The sequence below is a fragment of the Molossus molossus genome, unplaced genomic scaffold (genome assembly GCF_014108415.1).
Source record: "Molossus molossus isolate mMolMol1 unplaced genomic scaffold, mMolMol1.p scaffold_m16_p_16, whole genome shotgun sequence".
Taxonomy (NCBI): Eukaryota; Metazoa; Chordata; class Mammalia; order Chiroptera; family Molossidae; genus Molossus; species Molossus molossus.
The window spans coordinates 38,725,860-38,744,812 of record NW_023425351.1 but is presented as its reverse complement, the minus strand read 5'-3'; the positions used below and the strand labels follow the sequence as shown (position 1 = coordinate 38,744,812).

At 36.8% G+C, this 18,953-nt stretch overlaps 1 protein-coding gene and 1 pseudogene across 7 annotated transcripts in view; both read right to left on the bottom strand.

Moving 5' to 3' along the window:
• Nucleotides 1–2,110: 2,110 nt before the first annotated feature.
• Nucleotides 2,111–18,953, bottom strand: part of PLEKHF2 (pleckstrin homology and FYVE domain containing 2) — a 98,583-nt gene continuing 81,740 nt past the window's right edge. For 4 of the 7 annotated variants that reach the window (XM_036263959.1, XM_036263958.1, XM_036263961.1 and 1 more), the window contains exon 2: nt 2,111–4,941. In XM_036263959.1, coding sequence (XP_036119852.1) covers nt 4,178–4,927 — 750 coding nt within the window. In that variant the 5' untranslated portion in view covers nt 4,928–4,941 and the 3' untranslated portion in view covers nt 2,111–4,177. Of the gene's footprint in view, nt 4,942–11,792; nt 11,888–13,156; nt 13,356–14,253; nt 14,364–18,953 lie in introns of all 7 variants that reach the window. The other 3 variants (XM_036263955.1, XM_036263956.1, XM_036263957.1) reach the window with 3 other exon arrangements.
• Nucleotides 10,765–10,959, bottom strand: LOC118631939 (annotated as a pseudogene).

The window sequence follows — 18,953 nt, the reverse complement described above, 5'->3', positions numbered from 1 at the left end:
ATATCGACAATAAAAAGAACTACTCACACATGCTACACAAATGAACTTGAAATACACACTAAGTGAAAGAAGCCAGTAACCAAAAACCACATCATGTATGATTTCATTTGTGAAATGTCCAGATAAGACAAATCTATAGAGACAGAGCTGGTATATTAGTGGTTGCCTAGGGCTCGGGGATTGGGGTGTGACTGCTAATGGGTACAGGGTTTCTTTGGGGGATGATGAAAATGTTCTAGGAACACCAGTGATGGTTTTAGGGAATATACTACAAACCACTGAATTATATACTATATATAGGTGAATTGTATGGTACATGACTAGTATCTCAAGAAGCTGTTAAAAAATAAAGAGCAATGGCCCTGGCCGGTTTGAGTCAGCGGTTAGAGCACTGGCCTGTGGACCAATGAGTCGTGGGTTCGATTCCGGTCAAGGGCACATACCTCAGTTGCAGTTCGTCCCCAGCTGTGGTTGGATCGTGCAGGACACAACTAGTCAATGTGGCTCTATCACATCTATGTTTCTCTCTGACTCTCTCTCTCCCTCCCTCCCCCTCTCCCACTCTATCTGATGATAAGGAGAAAAATATCCTCGGGTGAGGAATAAAACAAACGGCAGTTAAGCATATATTCTCTCTAAACATTAAGCTGACAAGAGCATGCAGGCACAAAATCTGATTAAAGTGGTACTACTTTTTTCTTGATAAACTGTTAAGCGAATACCATCAAAGCTTTACAGCAATCATTTTAATTAGTGTGAATAAATACAATAATGGTTTGAACAAGATAGTATTAGCAATATTATCCCAATTTTCTCTACCATTATATTCTTGATTAAATTGATAAAATTGTCACATCAAGCTATTCTACTGTTGCCAATTTCTATTTGCCAACTACTAAATTTAGAGTGGACACAAAAAGAAATACTATCAGTTATATGGTTTAAATTCTGCTTTCTACTGCTGAAATTTGGTAAATATGTGGCTGTAAAAAAATTTCAAATACAAAATAATTTTTAAGGAATTTATTTTGATTTGATATTGAGAGAGTGCCATTGAAATAACCCCTGTAGAAAAATATCTTTAAAGAGTTTAAAACACCCAACACCAATACTATAAAGCCTGACATAATAATAAATGTTGCAGGAATCTGAAATAATTTACCTTTTAAAGATTTTTAAATTATTATCAATTAACTAAACACAATTTATGTATTTTCATCCTGAATATCACTAGTAACTTTCATTTATCTTATAAAATGTATAGCAATCTAATACATGTGAATATGTAGATAATAACTACTATACTGTTTAAAACTACATGTATTTAAGAATAAAATTACCCTACCCGAAAGAAAGGAGATTGCAACTAAAGTACTACAACCCCTCAAGAATCATAAGGTATACAATATTTTTAAATATGTTTTTATTGATTTTTGGGGGGGGAAGGGGAAAGAGAGAGAAACATAAATGTGAGAAACATCGATTGGCTGCCTCCTGCACGCCCCCTACCAGGGATTGAGCCTACAACCCGGGCATGTGCCCTGACCAGGAATCAAACTGGGACCTCTCATCTCAATCCATGGAACGACACTCAATCCACTAAGCCACACTGGGTGGGCAAGGCATACAATTTAATACTACCTATTTATAAGAATTTCAGCATGAAGATGATAAAGATATATAAACAAATGACTTTATATTAACTATGGTCATTGTATGCACTTTACCCAAAAGCATAAATCCTGTATTCAACTTAATACTTTTCCTTGGCATCTACAGAATCTTGCTTCCTTTACACCAGTGGTTACCAATTTGGATAAAAGACTGGGGGTCCAGTACAATACAAGTAAATTTCATTCAGGAAAAACGGCATGAAAATTTGGCATCAAAGCCCAGCCGGTGTGGCTCAGTGGTTGAAAATCACCAACCCATGCACCAAGAGGTCGCCAGTTTGATTCCCGGTCAGGGCACATGCCCAGGTTGTGGGGCAGGGGGCATGCAGGAGGCGACCAAGCAATGTTCTTTCCCATTAATGCTTCTATCTATCTCTCTCCCCCTCCTCTCTTTATAAAATCAATTTTAAAAAAGAATTTTAAAAATTGGCATCAAAATCATTTCAGGTTTATATAAAACTAAGATTTATAAAATCTTTAAAAATTACAGAAAAGAATCCAGAAGAAAACACATGGATTCTACTTGCATGTAAACTCCATGAAAAGGGGAGAATTTTTGTTCACTGCTTTACCCCAAGGGCCTAGAACAATGCCTGGTACAATGAAGGCACTCACAGCTGTTTGAATGAGCAAAAAATGCATATTTCCATTACCTTAGTAAGAGGGAAGAAATCTTCAAGTCACATATGCTCAGAACAGAAGTTAAGTTGTAAAGCATTTTTTATTGTAAAAAAAAGTCAAGAGGTTGACAATGCAAATGTTACCACAGAACAAATATTTCCCCTTAGTTTCTAACTCTGCTAGGCTCCTATGTACCATAAGTCTCCATTAGCACTTCTCAGGTTTCATGGTCCTTTCCAGATATGTTGATTATATGATCTATTGCTTGGAAACAAAAGTCCATCTGATACGAAAACAAACTTATTGTGCCTTTCTTTCACATTTCCTATAGGGAGACCTACATATCTCAGGTGCTTTCACAATGTAACAGTAAAGTTAGTGCCTTAACCAATCCAAAGAATCCTCCATCACAACTTACTGAATCAAACCTCTCATAACATATGCAATATATCCAGATTTAAAGGTTTAAAAACAAAAGAATTTAGGATTTAAAACAATCTTTAGACTGATTTTTCATATTTGAAAGACTAGTTATTTGCAGCATACAAATGGAGTAGTGCAAAATGCATCAAGTTTTATATGATAAATATACTTTCAACCTAATGGCTGCCTCAAAGCAGAGTGAAAAATTAACACTTCTCAAAAGCAATCTAGTGACTTGGTCAAGTTCACAATTTAGAAAGATCAATTGCTACTCTAGTTCCATACATTGCAAACGATTTCAGAAACAGATTAAACAAAGAATTGTTTTACAAAAATAGAAATATTGTTTGGGACTTTACAAAACTTAATAAAATATAACACTATATTTGTAAATTCAAGATAGTTCCACACTGAAATAGACAATACTTCCACAGAAGTCTAGTCAACCCTTACTGGTCTGTCTTGGCCGTTTTTACATATTATTTCTTCCAAATCTTAGCCTAAATAGATCTGTGCTCTATCATAGGATTTTAATCTATTTAAAGGATTTATAAGATTTTTCATTACAGAAATATTAAAACAAGATGAATTTATACCTATGTCTTACTAAAAACAGAAACCAATGCAATATGAAAATTCTATATTGTATAAATTTCAAACCAAATTCCTAAGAATGACCTATTAATTTAAAATGTATATTTGACGATTATAATTTGGTACCTATAAAACATAAAAATATAACTTTTATGGAAAAGATTTATTCATATAGAATGACCTCTAAATTTAGTTATTTGTAGCTGTCAGATGACAAGTATTTTCTAATTATATCCATTCATAAACACTCATTTTATCACCTCAAAGAGCACCAGTGTATTTTTAAAACAAACTAAAAAGTGAGAAAGTAGGGGTTTGTTTCATGTAACAGTGCTATTATAAGGCACCACTTGGTATATGAAAAAGCCAAAGTATTCCCAAATCATGTATTTTTTTTACTGGTGTCTTAACCATTAGACAGAATGGTTAGAAAAAAGCTTATAATATTATTAACTAATCACATTATACTCCTTTCTCCATCATTCTTTGCTTTTAGTTTTTCCATATAACAGAACATATAATAAACAATGTAGTACATGATCTGTTAAATAAACACCTTTTCCCGATCTTCCAAGAAAATAATCTAAAATTAAACAAGAAAAAGAAACCAAAACTTGATGTGCTATATTTGCAATAGGCTATCCCTGTAGGAGAGTGGGAAGCTGTGGGGATGGGTGGCAGTGTGGGGGTGAGGGGAATGACAACAGGACCTATTTTCTAGAAAATATATTGAGGCACATAGGTTAAAAGTTTCTCAGGCAAATTCATGGCTACAGCAAAATTGAGAGAGAGCTCAGAATTATACATTCTCCCTAAAGCTGACTTCTCAGATAGTCACACCCAATTAAAAACCTCAAAATATGTCCTTAGTCACTGCTGTCATCATCGTCATCATCATCAGATACATCATTTAAAGGAGACTTCAATGACTGACTGTAAGAGTCCGATCTAGTAGGCTGGCATGTGGCCATGTCCCCTGTAGAAAGCAGATCATAGCAGAAGTCACAAATCCGCACAGGCTTAGAGGACTGGCTGGGAAGAAGAAATCTCTTTTCAGAGCAGGGCCCACAGACAACAAAACCACATTTGCGGCAATGGTGACGACGGTTAACAGGTGTGAATTTTGCTTTCTGACAACGCATACATACAGTTGCTTCAGAGTCAGGAACCCAGACAGCAGCATGTTCATTACTGGGCGTCTTCCCACTTTTGGAGAGTAAATCAGTAACACATTTATTTATGTGGTTCATCCATTCCGATTTCTCAGTGGCAGTGGCAGCATAAACTGCAAATGATTTAGTTGGTGTCTTGATAAGCCATCCATTCCTCAAGTCTCCCTCATCTTTGATGGAATCAATAGTGACATTTTCCAGAGGAATAATATGTTGTTTGTTATATTTTTTCTTCTGGATGACAATATTGCCATATACAAGAATATCATTAAATAAGAAAAACTGCCTTGCTTTGGGCTTTTTTCTGCACAATTTAGTCAATACTCCTTCTCCAATAAGAACCCGTCCAGGTATAGTTAAGGGTTGACCAGCTGCTCCAAAACAGTTTTCTACTATATTTATACGTCTAGTATTTGCTTCACTGTTTGCCAAGCGATCCACCATCTTTTGCTAATTACCTTTAAAAAAAAAGAAAAGAAAATTAGCACAGAAAAGTTATAAATTCATGTAACTTAAGAAATTATACAACCTAAATTTAGTCTAACGAATCATTACTTTTACCCAAAAGGCAAACTACTCCAAAATTATTTCCCTCTAAGACAACCACTAAGCATACCAAAAGGGCTAACATCTCCCAATTTTTATAATTAAAAAAACAAACAAAAAAAAAAAACACACGCACACCTATTAACTATCTCCATATAGCACCATACCAGTCAGGCAGTTTATTTATATAAAAGTTCAACTTATAGACCTAAAGGAACAACAATTGGACAATGACTATAATGACTATCATCTGTGCAAAATAATAAACCCAGTTTCATAAAATTTAATCTCAGAGGGAGAGGGCCAAATATTATATAAACTAAGAGAAATGACTGATTTTTCCAGTAAAAAATTGCCACTGAGCTAAGGTCTTAATTCTCTCACATGGATTACCAGAACTATTTCCCAGTAAGTCTCCTTGCCTTTGGACTTGCCCCTAAATCTTCAGGCAATGATCTCTGAAATGCAAATTTAACCATGCTATTACTCAAAATTACTCCCCTTAACCTATAAAATGTAGAATCTTTAGTATGGCATTTAATGTCCTCCATCATCTGGTTCTTGCTTATCTCCCCAGACTCATCCTAGTCAGTTTCACCTCAGACTTTGTTCAAGAATACCCTACTACTTGTAGTACATTTCACCTAAGCATGTCTTCTCTCATATTGTTATATCCTTTACTACTTACTACCCCCCAGCTAACCCTTAGTCATCCTTCAATACTCAGTTGATCTTATCATATCTACTCTAGGAGCCCTTCCTTAAACTCTGTTAGACTCAGCACCTTCCTCTGTGCTCTTTGTGTTCTATGTACCTTCTAGCTATCTCCTCCACTGGCTACAGTGGAACCTAAAAGGCAGAGTCCATATGATATGTCTTTGAAACTGACAGACTCTGGCATAGCAACGGTGCTCAAAAATGTTAACAAGGCCCTGGCCAGTGTTGCTCAGTGGTTAGAGCATTGGCCTGTGGTCCCAAGAGACTCGGATTTGGTTCCCGCTAAGGGTGCGTACCTTGGTTGCAGTCTGTCCCCAGCCCTGGTTGGTCATGCGGGTGGCAGCCACTTGATGTGTGTCTTTCACATCGATGTTTCTCTCTCTCTCTCTGTTCCTCTCTGTCCCTCCCACTCTACCTGAACAAAAAATGAAAAAATGTCCTCGGGTGAGGATAAAAAAATTTTTTTAAATGTTAACAAGAATATTTTGGCAACATGCAAAAAAAAAAACCACAACTGTATTAATCTAATCTTATATCATAGATTTAATCTCTAGCTCTGAAGTGCCAGAGTTGTGCCAGAGTTGTCCCCTATTTCACAACTACTAATCTACTACTACTGTATTACAAACAACTCACATTAAAGAGAAGAGGAACATTTAAAGTTTAAAGACTAACAGCATAGTCTAAGTTCCAGTATTCAGTTCACAAACTGATGATGCTGTAACCCTTCCTGGTCTCCATTATAAAGGAAATAAATTTGATTATTACTAAATTCTGTCTCTCCACGAATCTTGGATCCTTATAAAGTCCTCTTGCCTGCCCTCCGCAGGGTGGGTTGTGCCCTAAAAGTTGTTCCTAAAAATTAACATAATGCACAGCTTCAAACAAATATGCCAGCCAATTAAAGGTCTACTATCGTATGCCCAAGTACATCACAGAAGAGGAAATAAAAACAGCTAAGAAACGTGAAAAAAAGCTCAATCTCATTCATCATCAAAGAAATTATATTAAAATATTAGGACAGCCCTGGCCAGTTTAGCTCAGCAGTTAGAGCGTCGGCCTGCGGACCAGAGTCCCGGGTTCAGTTCCCACTAAGGTCGCATACCTCGGTTACACTTCATTCAAGGCCCCGCTTGGGTTGTGTGGGTGGCAGCCAGTCAATGTCTCTCTCTTACGTCAATGTTTCTCTCTCTCTCTCTTCCTCCCTCTCTCCCTCCCACTCTATCTGATGATAAATGCAAAAAAAAAAAAAGTCCTCAGGTGAGAATAAAAAAAAAGAGCTCCCTCATCCTTTCTTTAAAAAATAAAATGTGAGGATACTTTTATACTTCCTAGGTTAACAAAAATTTTTTAAATTTCTGAAAATGCAAGACTACTGAGGGTACAGGGAAACAGGCACCCTCTTACACTAGAAAATACATATGTATACTCAATGATCTAGGAATTTAATCAAAAGAAATTTCACTCGCCCGGCTGGTGTGGCTCAGTGGATTCAGCGTCACCCCATGGACTGAGAGGTCCAGTTTGATTCCCTGTTAGGGCACATGCCCAGGTTGCAGGCTAGATCCAAAGTAGGGGGCGTGCAGGAGGCAGCCAATCGATGTTTCTCTCTCACATAGATGTTTCTATCTCTCTCCCCTCCTCTCTAAAAAAAAAATCAATAAAAATATATTTTAAAAAGAAATTTCACTCAAGGGCATAAAGATATAGACAAGGATATTTAACATAGTACTGTTTGTTTTTTTCTTTATTGATTTTTAGAGAGAGAGAGGGAGGGAGGGAGACAGAAACATCGATGAGAGAGAACAGCGACTGGCTGCCTCCTGCATGCCCCCCACTGAGGATCGGGCCCACAACGTGGGTACATGCTCTTACCAGGAATCGAACTGGCAACCTCTTGGGTCAATGTTCAGCCACTGAGCCACATTGGCCGGGCAACATAGCACTGTTTTAACAAAAAAAATGGGAAAAGCTCCAAATGTCCATCAAGAGGAACTGGTTGAACAATTTAAGATACTCCCTTAATAATTTATTAGATATCTGTTAAGAATGAGATCTAGCCCTGGCTGGTTTGGCTCAGAGGTTAGAGCGTTGGCCTGCGGTCTTGAGAGACCCGGGTTCGATTCCTGCTAAGGGCATGTACCTCGGTTGTAGTTTGTCCCCGGCCCTGGGTGGTCGTATGGGTGGCAGCCACTTGATGTGTCCCTTTCACATTGATGTTTCTCTCTCTTTTCCTCTCTCTCACTCCCGCTCTATCTGAACAAAAAAATGGAGAAATGTCCTCGGGTGAGGAAAAAAAAAAGAATGAGATCTAAATTTAGTGATATAAGGAAATGCTCAAGATATTTAGGTGGAGAAAGAATTGAGCATCATGATCTCACTTTTGTTTCAAATATTACCAAATCTAAGATGCTCTAGATTTTAAGACACATCCTCATGTTATATGCCACTGAGAAAGAAAAATACTGTCAATTCAAACATGGCATACCCTTAATTACATGGCATCCCAATTTCAGACAAAAAATACAGTAACAATGTTCATTTTTAGACTCAATGAAATATGGTATAAATGCATAATCACAGACATTTACAAATATGTAAGCACACATATAGAAAATAAAATTAGAAAGCCACATAACATATTATCAACAATGGTTATCTCTAGGAAGTACAATCATGGGTAATTTTTCATATTTTACATTATCTTCAAACATTCAGAAAAAAAGTAAATGAACGACACAGGCAAGGTCCCTGCTCTTGAAGGCTTACATTCTCATTGGGGAGGGAAAAAACAAAATAAAATCGAGAACCAAGTAATAATTAATGTGGTGATTTTTTTGTCTTATTTTATTAATCCTCACTCAAGGATATTTTTCCATTAATTTTTAGATAGAGTGGAAGGGAGGGAAGAGGGGAAGAGAGAGAGAGAGAGAGAAAGAAACATCGATGTGACAGAAACACATCAACTGGTTGCCTCCCACATGACCCCAACCAGGGCAAGGATTGAACCTGCAACCCAGGTATGTGTTGTTGACCAGAAATCAAACTCAAGACCCTTCAGTCTGCAGGCTGACGCTCTAACCACTGAACCAAACCAGCCAGGGCTAATGTTGTGATTTTTAAAAGATCAACTGGAGCCTGGCTGGTGTGTCTCAGTGGTTGAGCGTCGACTCATGCACCAAGAGGTCACCGGTTCAATTCCCGGTTAGGGCACATGCCCAGGGTTGTGGGCCCAATCCCCAGTGGGGGGCATACAAGAGGTGGCCAATCGATGTTCTCGCTCATCAATGTTTCTATCTCTTTCTCTTCCCTTCCTCTCTCTAAAATCAATAAAGAAAACAAATTTTTTTTTAAATCAACTGGAAGCTACTCAGATTGGATGGTAGGGGAAGACCTTTATAAAGTGGTATTATTTTAGGTGATAAGGAAGAAATAGGCATGAGGGGTGGGGACAGAAAGAATATTCCAGGCAAAAGGAATAACTGCAAAGGTCCAAAGGCAGAAAAGAGGTTGGCTGACACTTTTAGAGAACTGCAAGTATCTATTTATTCCAATCAATCAACTGCTGATTCTACTCATTTGGACATAGAGTTATTAATCAGCTCATATGCAATGCAAACAGGTTTCCTTTTATGGCTACTACTTAAATTAATACCACCACAACTTTGTGCAGTACTTTTCACATTTATTATCTTCTGATTTTAACTGTCTCAAACTCTTTTGAAGTAGAGAAGTTTTTATTATCTAAGAAGTACCTAATAATATTAATTGAAAAGTGAGCTGAAGGAGGAATTAAGACACAGAGAAATTCAACAATGTAAAAGGAAAACAGCCTGGAATTTACTTACTGGAAACCGAAGCAGCAGTTGAATACTTTGCATTCATTATCATATTTCCTATTCAGGGTAACCTAACTGTAATTATGCTCTATTAGCTCCATTTTACAGATGAGTAAACAGAGACAAAGAAGTTAAATACTCTGCCCAAGGCTGTCACAGAACTGGGGCTCAAATCTGATTCTCTGTGCTGTTACCAGAATATTATGGTAGACTAGTTATTTCTTAAGGCTCCACTGACTCTACGAAGAACTAAGAAAGCTATTGCTAACCTCTGGACCTTCACTGCAAACCATAAAAACACTGAAGAAAGATAAGAGAATACTATCTTGAACAAATAACCTGAAAGAATAGATCATTATGATTTATTAAGCCAGTCATAATGTTTCATTGTTCAAATTTTACAATATATTAAGCCTAAATCTCTGTCCATAAATCTTTCCCCCATTTAAGAATGATGCAACAAAAGAGAAGTTTGGGGCATTACTAATTATATTTTGGCTAGAACAAATAGCTTTCCAAGTTTGACAGTGACCCACATAAATACATCTCACCCTGACCAGGTAACTCAGTTGGTTAGAGGATCATTCCCATATGCCCAGTTGGCAAGTTCAATCCCTGGTCAGGGCATCAACCAATGAATGCACGAATAACTGGAGTAACAATTAATGTTTCTTTCTCTCTTTCGCTTTCTCTCTCTCAAATCAATTAAAAAAGAGAGAGAGAGAGCCCTGGCTGATGTGACTTCCTTGGAGCATCCTTCCATGCCCCAAAGGGTCATAGATTTGTTTCTCAGTCAGGGCACATATCCAGGTTGTTGGTTTGATACCAGGTGGGGACTCATATGGAGAGGCAACCAACTGATGTTTCTCTCTCACATCGATGTCTCTGTCTCTCTCTCTCTCTCTCTCTCTCTAAATCAATAAAAACATATACTAGGGTGAGGATTAAAAAAAAAAAGAAATATATCTCATACTGCAAGGATGCAAGGTTGGGAGCAGTCAGGACAGTGAGGGAGGGAGGGGGTGAATTGGTAGGGGTTATCACATGGCATATCAAAATACCACTTTTAGCTGCATTATTACTCCATAACCCAAGGCAAGGTTCTTTGGTAAACTGGATCAGAGCACTACCCTTTGAACAAGGTCTCTGCCTTACCCCAAAGCCCAAATCCAATTTATTTTTTAAATTTTTTTCCTCTTATTCTCCCAAAGGAAGAGAAGAAAGACCATCAGTGGCAATAGCAACACCAAAAGCCAGCTTCAAGCTCAGGAGAGAATGCTGCACGCACCTTTTCCTCAAGGTTTTGGGTGCTCTACAAGGTCAGAGAAACATCTCTAGGAACAAACTATAGAAATGATTCCTGAAAGTAGTCTTCCCAAATCCAAACTTACCACAGATCACAGAGGTGCCCCAAGCAGTAAGAACTCTTGAAGACTTTTGTGAGAGTGTGAGAATACAAGATTACCAGGCCTAGCCACGTCCTTTGCATATCTTACTCACTGAGGGATAAGAAAGAGGAAGCAGAAGACAACTACAAAATGTGGCCCAATAGGACCTATCTACTTTTCTGAGAAAGGAGTACCAGTAAACATAGGAAGAGCTAGGAAGAAAGGTTCCCCACCTACTGGCAGAGATGACTTCTTTAGGACTGATTCCAAGAAGTAAAATTACTGGGTCAAAAGGCATGAACGTTTAGCTTTTGCTACCTTTTACAAAATTTCCATTCTGAAAGGTAACACCAATTTACCAAGCAGTAGAATGACTATTATCCATCCCATTTTATTTACAGAGAATATTTTTCGTTTAAAATTTCAGCAACAAGAATTTTAAAAATGGTCTCTCATTTTATTCATTTCATTCACTTCTCTTTTATTCATCCTGTTTATTCATTCAACTTTCCAGATGCCAAATACTATGTTTTTCCCCTCAGAGCTTAGAGTCCGGTAGAGGAGAAAGACAGTAAAGTGAGTAAATAAAAATGTGACCCTGAAAAGTTAAGTGCAAAGAAGAAAATCATCCGAGTGCTGAGATACAGGAAATAATTTATTTATTGAGTATAGTAAGTCCTCACCTAACGCCATTAGGTTCTGTGACTTTAAGCAAAACGACATGTATCAAACCAATTTTACCACAGGCTAATAGATATAAACAAAAGTTTAGTTCCTACAGCATCTCATCAACCTTATAATGAAACGTTATTTGAGCACCTGCTGTAGTTCAAAAAGGCATCAATGAGGTGGTTCTATACACTGGGTCTTAAAGGATAAGAAGTCAGCCATTCTCACAAACTAACACTATGGTCCTAAAACAGGAAAGAAAAAAAAATAGTACTTTTAACTTAATTGAGTATTTTATTTCATAGGTACCTAGTAAGGCCAATCACTTTCTAATATGTTAATAACTACAGGGGTTATTAATCTGTATGATTATTTTACACACAAAGGCTATTAACCCACTTATTTCTTTACTTTTCCACATATATTAATCTACAATTTTGTACTCTTGCATAGGTAAGAATTCCTTTTTTCTTTTCAATTATTTGCATTCCAAAATAACTAACTAAATGCTCCAGAATCACCAAGTAGTATGTGTGACCTCAGGTTTTCTAACTTGTAAACAGAATAGCAGCAGCTACGTCAGTGAAAAGATTAAAAGGGATAATGCACATAAATGTTCAGCAAAAGGTCAATAAGTGGTTGCTCTTAACAATGATATTAATAACCTAACCTACAGATATGACACTTTCTTGATTACATTAAATTGTTGTATACTCTGACATCTGCTCTGGGCTGTCTGCTCTCATACATTCCTGTTTTATAATTCTTGTGTCAGTACCATTCATCTGGTAGAACTAGTCTAGACTATCCCCATTACTTAACCTTTCAAAAACGTTTTACTTAATCTTCTCTGTTTATTTGTCCAGATGAAGTCTACTAAGAATAGTGGTTCTCAACCTTAGCTAAACACTAGGACCACAGAGAAGCATTTGCCTTCAGTATACCAGGAAAAACAGTCAACCCAATTTACTATCTGGGTCCAGAATACCCTTTTTATTTTTAATATTCTAAGCCACTTTGTAACTAATCCATAGAAATAAAACTAAAGGGATAGTAAAAAAAAAATAATTAACTTTAAGAGCAATCTAAATATCAAAATTTAAACATAGCAAATTTCTTATTCCATATTTCTCTGGTAGTGAAGGTATGTTTTTCCAAAACAGTAGCATTCTTTGAATACAACTATCTGCTCATAAGCTCTCAAGCATAAATCATTAAAACAATTGACTCTTAAACAGTGGTGTTGGGGCACTGACCCCCTGTGCAGTCGAAAATCAGTGTTTAACTTCTGACTCCCCCAAAGCTTAAGTTGTCACTTAGTATCCGTGGGGGACTGGTTCCAGCCACAGATATGAAAATCTGTGAATGCCCAAGTCCCCAGTATAAAATGTCCTAGAGCAATGCATACAGTTGGCCCTCTGCATCATGGACTCACAACCACAGATGAAAACAACACAGGTATTTATTGGGAAAAAAAATCTGCACATAGGTAGACTTGTGCAATTCAAACCCACATGTTCATCTTTGTCTTTCGAAATATTGTTTCCTCATTAATTCCAAGTTTAAGAAGAAATCATTATCTGAAGACTCACAGTCTGAGATTTCACTTATAACACTTCACCATCATTGGTTTAGGTGTTGCTGTTTTTTGCACTCATCTTCTGACTTGTCTAATAGTTCTGAAATATCTATCTTTCCCAATTTTTTTCTTTCCTATTAAAGATAGAAAATGAAAAATGAAGAAATCTAAAATTTCAAACATGTTAAATGAAAGCTTAAACCAAACAAACAAAAAGACTAACAAGGATATGTCCAAACTGCTTTTATAGCTTCTTGAAAGATGATGCTTTTGGGCTATGCAGTAATTAAACTGAAAGATGGTACAATGACAATTTATTTCATCATTGCATCATCATATAGGCAATTACATCCCTCTTCCATTTCACTAAAATCCCATAATCTTAGATATCCAATGAACCCGTGGTAACTGTAACCTAGAATGAGTTCTATTCTATTCTTTAAAACTAAATTTCCTTTTTATTTTAAAGATCTCTTAGAAATAATTAAAGTTACAAAATATCTATTGCTACAAATAATTAGAACTATAACAAAATTTAGACCACTAGACTCTGATGATAATCAGAAAGAGTTAAGAAATACTGATACTAGATTCCTCCCCCAGATATTCTGATTTTATTGGTCTAGAGTATGTGGAGCATGGTCTGGGCACTGGAATATTTTAAAGCGCCCCAGATAATTCTTATGTGCAGCTAAGGTTTAGAACCATTTTTCAATTACAATAAATAAATGAAAAAATAAACAGATAAAACCCACTCAAAGTCTGTGGGACTCAACTTACACTCATAAATTAATTTGCAATACATTAACATCTATAGTTTTGAGTGTTCCTAGCCAGGTTGATACTGTCTCTTCCTAAGGTTTCTAATCCTTTTGGTGGCCCAGTAGTTCTGTAGGTTTCTTCTCACAAGATTGTTTCATTTCTTAAGTAGGTTCCCCAGGTATTTTATAGTTTTTGTTGCTATCTTGAATCTGTTCTCTTTTCTACATTTTATCTTTTAATTCGTTACTACCATTGATAAGAAACCTTTACATTTCAGGAGGAGGGGAGTTCTCCACATCTAGCCACTTTACAGAACTCCATAAATTCCAACAGTTTTCCAATTGACTTTGTCTTCTTTTCCAACAAATGTATCTGGAAGTCTTAATTCACAGTTAAAAGTAAAAAACCATAGCAAAAGCACGTCACCTCCCAAATCTCATAACTTTCATAAAGCCAGCTTTGTATTCCAATTTTAAAAATCAAACAATTCAAAGTTTCAAGTTATCTCCTTTACAAATATAAACAAGGACTGCATTTGTCCAACTTCCACCCTAGTCTTTTGGTAACATCTTGCTTCTAAAGTAGTATGTTCTTCAGTGGAGCAGCTCACCACTTGATAAAAATGTAACACTAGAAGAGTTAAAAACTTTTTTAAAAAAAGAGAAAGAATACTATTTACAATTGAGAAGAGAGTCCAACTGTCACAAAATACTATGGCCTAGTTCTTCTTACTGAAAACCAATACTACTTATCTCATCCTTGAAGGTGAGTTAAAACAAAAAATCATCTAATTATTTTCTTACATGTACCCATGACATCTGATATCAGTGAGCTTCAGTATTCAACTGTGCATTACAATGAAAATAGCAATGACCTATGAACCAAAAGACCTGGATTCTAATTTTAGCTCAGACCCTGAGTAAGAGATTGCACACAAAAGACAGATGAAGAAGAAAAGGGGGAGGAGGAAGGAAGAAGCAGAGGGGAGGAGGGGGCAGGGAGGAGAGGAGGGAGGGAGCAACAGCAGCAAACCTTGCTTGACTATGAATTTTTTTTTTCTTTATTGATGTTAGAGGGAGAGGAAGGGAGAGAGAGAGAGAGAAACATTAATGAGAGAGAACATCGATTGGCAGATTGGCCGCCTCCTGCATGTCCCCCACTGGGGATTTGGCCCACAACCTGGGCATGTGCCCTGACCTGGAATCGAACCAGTGACCTCTTGGTGCATGGGTCCACACTCAATCACTGAGCCACACCAGCCAGGGACCTATGAATTTTTAACCAAACTTTTGACTGTCTTAGTAAGAATCAGTATTTTAAAAATCTATGTTGCTGTTAAATTGCGACTTTACAAAAAATGTAAAAGGAAAGAGAGAAACAGGAAAGTAGGGGGAAAAAAAGATAAAAACAAACAACAAACTACTTACACATGTGTAAGTATCAGAGCAAACTACACCCTCTCCTAATGCATCTAAGTCATAATGAACAATTATTTTGAGTACCTACTGTATGCAAAGAACAAGATAGTTCTTAATTTCAAAAATTCTATAGTTTAGTAAGCATAATAATAAATTATAGGTAAGACTTTCAATAAAATAATAGAATGATAAAGAAAAAATACTTGAAAGTTCAGCAAATTAAATTTAGAATTTTAGTAAATTTTGCTTATTCCATCAATAAGAAAAGACAAAGTTTTTTCCTGCTCTTTCCACCAGGATTTCTGTCACTGTGGTAAACCAACTACACAATATATATTGGAGAAGTTAACAGTAATAAAGGAAACAGGTTCATTTTTTAGGAGGAAAAAAACAGCTTTTATATTTTAATTTTAAACTCATGTAAAGCTGGATTGAAGAGAACTGAACCATCAAAACTTTGATAGTGAGAAGCGATAATTTTTAAATCTTTCCTAGGCACCAAATATTCCTATTGCTGTAAAGTAGACTCAAACATGCTACAGTCTTAGCCAAGAAAGAAAAAAATGAAGAAAAACTAACAATTATTCAAAACCTATACATATGCTAGACATGTCCACATTTTACTATTTTGTTTAATAACTTCAATTTTGTTAAGTGATCCATTTCACAAAAAAGTAAATTGAGTTATGGGCTATTTTCCCATGGTTTCACAACTAGTTTTTATTTTAAGAATGCATGTTCTTTCCATTATATTTTGCTACCTTCAGAAATAAGTATTCTAGGAATAGTTGACTTATATGGACTTTATCATGTATTTGGGGAAAGCCACTGATAAATAAAAGAAAAAATTTAAAGCATACGGTAATAAGTATAAAATATGCTCAAAAGGAGTCTTCAAATGAGAAGTAAAGCTGTGACTAATTTAGGGTGTCAGTACAGGCAGTTTCAAATAGGTTAGGCTTGACAGAAAAACTCACCATGGTATATAAAGAACAACTAAGTCATAGTTGAGGATTTTAGAAAATTAATTTGAAAATCCAGAACAGCCACATTGGGAGTTACAAATTTGTGATCTTTCTTTAGAAAGGCAGGAGAGAGGTTAAGAATATGCACCTTAAGTTTTAAACAAGTCCTCTCTCTTGTCTTTATCACACAGGCAAAATTAATATTAAACCAATGGTTTCCTGACCAAACTAAATCCAAAATCCTTAACCTCATATTTAATGCCCTTCACAGTCAAGCCCCAGCCTGTCTCAGTCTCTTGTTCCAGTTTTACCTCTTTCTATATGTCCTCTTTGTTACAGTCAAACCAGACTACTAGCTATTCCCCAGAATATGCTCTAGGCTTCCTCCCCTACCTCTGGGCTAGTATGTCCTCCCTCCCCTGCTTTTCTGAAATATTATCAAGTCTTCAAGATGCAGTCAGTTCAGTAGTCTCACAGCCAGATACAGTTTCATCTTTAAGTCCTCACACCATTTTATCTGTACAACTTTATGGCATTTATATTCTATTACGTTTTATAAAGATTTGTGTATCTGCTTATTCCCAACACATCTAAAGGATCCTGAAAACAAGACTATTTCCTACAACTTTGTATTCCCAACAGCACCTACAAAAATTCTTGCATATACATGCCAACAAGGTACACTAAGCTGAATAAGACAAGCTTAAAAGTGGCAGCAGCTTCTCCACCAGACTTTAAAAGACTTTATTTTTTATTTATTTATTTATTTTTTTTTTATCCTCACCCGAGGATATTTTTCCATTTTTTGTACAGATAGAGTGGGAGGGAGAGAGAGGAAGGGAGAGAGAGAGAGAAACATCGACGTGAAGGGACACATCGAGTGGCTGCCACCCACACGACCAACTAGGGCCGGGGACAAACTGCAACCGAAGTACGTGCCCTTAGCGGGAACCGAACCCGGGTCTCTCCGGACCGCAGGCCAACGCTCTAACCGCTGAGCCAAACTGGCCAGGGCTATTTTTGACATATACACTAATTTTCACAGAAAACAGGAACCATACCCCAAACATGAAATGCTTCACTAGACCCACAGATTTTAAATTTACAAGCAAACGTTCTGGCCAATTTAACTATAGTATCTAATTATGAATTCTAAATATTGAGCACAACAGATCTTGTTTTTAAGAAAATCTCAATCTCATAAAATATAAAAATGATTTCTTCTCTCGCCAAAAAGCACAGCTGTTTAGTTAGCAAATAAAAAAATGTGTGCTTATTTTCATCATCAACAAAATTCAGATAAAAAACTGCACCATTTCAAAAAGTATTTGTACAGGGGCAGCTGTACAGTGCTGACAGCTATTAGAAACCATTGTTTAATATTTGAAAAATTAAGCTGGCAAAGCTCAACTAAAATACTATTGTGGAACTGGTTATCCCATCACATTCCTAACAAATTTTCTTTAGTATTTTTTTTTTTATCCTCACCTGAGAACATTTTTCCATTTGTTGTTCAGATAGAGTGGGAGGGAGAGAGAGAAACATCGACGTGAAAGGGACACATCGAGTGGCTGCCACACGCATGACCAACCAGGGCCGGGGACAAACCACAACCGAGTTACGTGCCCTTAGCGGGAACCAAACCCGGGTCTCTCTGGACCTCAAGCTGACGCTCTAACCGCTGAGCCAAACCGGCCAGGGCTCGTTAGTATTTTTTCAGAGTAGTTACAATCTGCTCACTACATTTTTAAGGCTTTATGTTTTGGGTTAGAAAGAAAAGAGAATGAACCAGGCACTGGGAATTAAGACATGTACCACACGGTTTTAATACAAAGCACAATAACAAAGTGGTAAGCAAGCTAAGAAGGAAAGAGTAAAGACATGGCTTGGAGAATATAGCATATGAATACTTGAAAATGGTTGTGAACGATCAGTGGAACTTCAAAAGGCAAAAAATGGTAAGTAAAGGCACAAAGCTCTGCAACTGAAAATGTGCAGCGGTTGTTGCATGTGGGTTTTTTTTTAAGTCACATGCACAGCTGCAGTCGACACTGGAGGGAATTATTTAGTGGAAAAACTGGGGAGAAAAAATAAAATTTAGTTGGTTCCTGAGAGTTCTTTCTGAAGCTTTTGGAAGGAGTGGCCTGATTTGATCTAGATTTTTCTAATGAAAGATAAAGTGAGAAGGGAGAGTCTGAAAACAGAACCCAGTTGAAAAATTATTGCAAAAGTAAAGGGGAAAGTTGATGAGAGTCTGAAGTTTGCAACAGGAGAAGAGTAGGTTAGGTTCAGAATTCCCCTAACTAGATGTGGAAGAATAAAGCTGAAATTAAATCCCCAGGTTTTTCGTCTAAGCAAAATGAAAGCTAGTAAAACCAGCAATAATTTTCAATGATTTTCAAGTAGAAAACATTTATTGGCCACTTACTCTTTACAAAGTAGTATTAAAAGATAGAAACACTCAAAACTAACAACCTTGCCCTGGCCGGTTTGGCTCAGTGGTTAGAGCGTCAGCCCGCAGACCGTGAGTCACTGGTTTGATTCCGGTCAAGGGCCACATACCTCAGTTGCAGTTCATCTTGGGCCT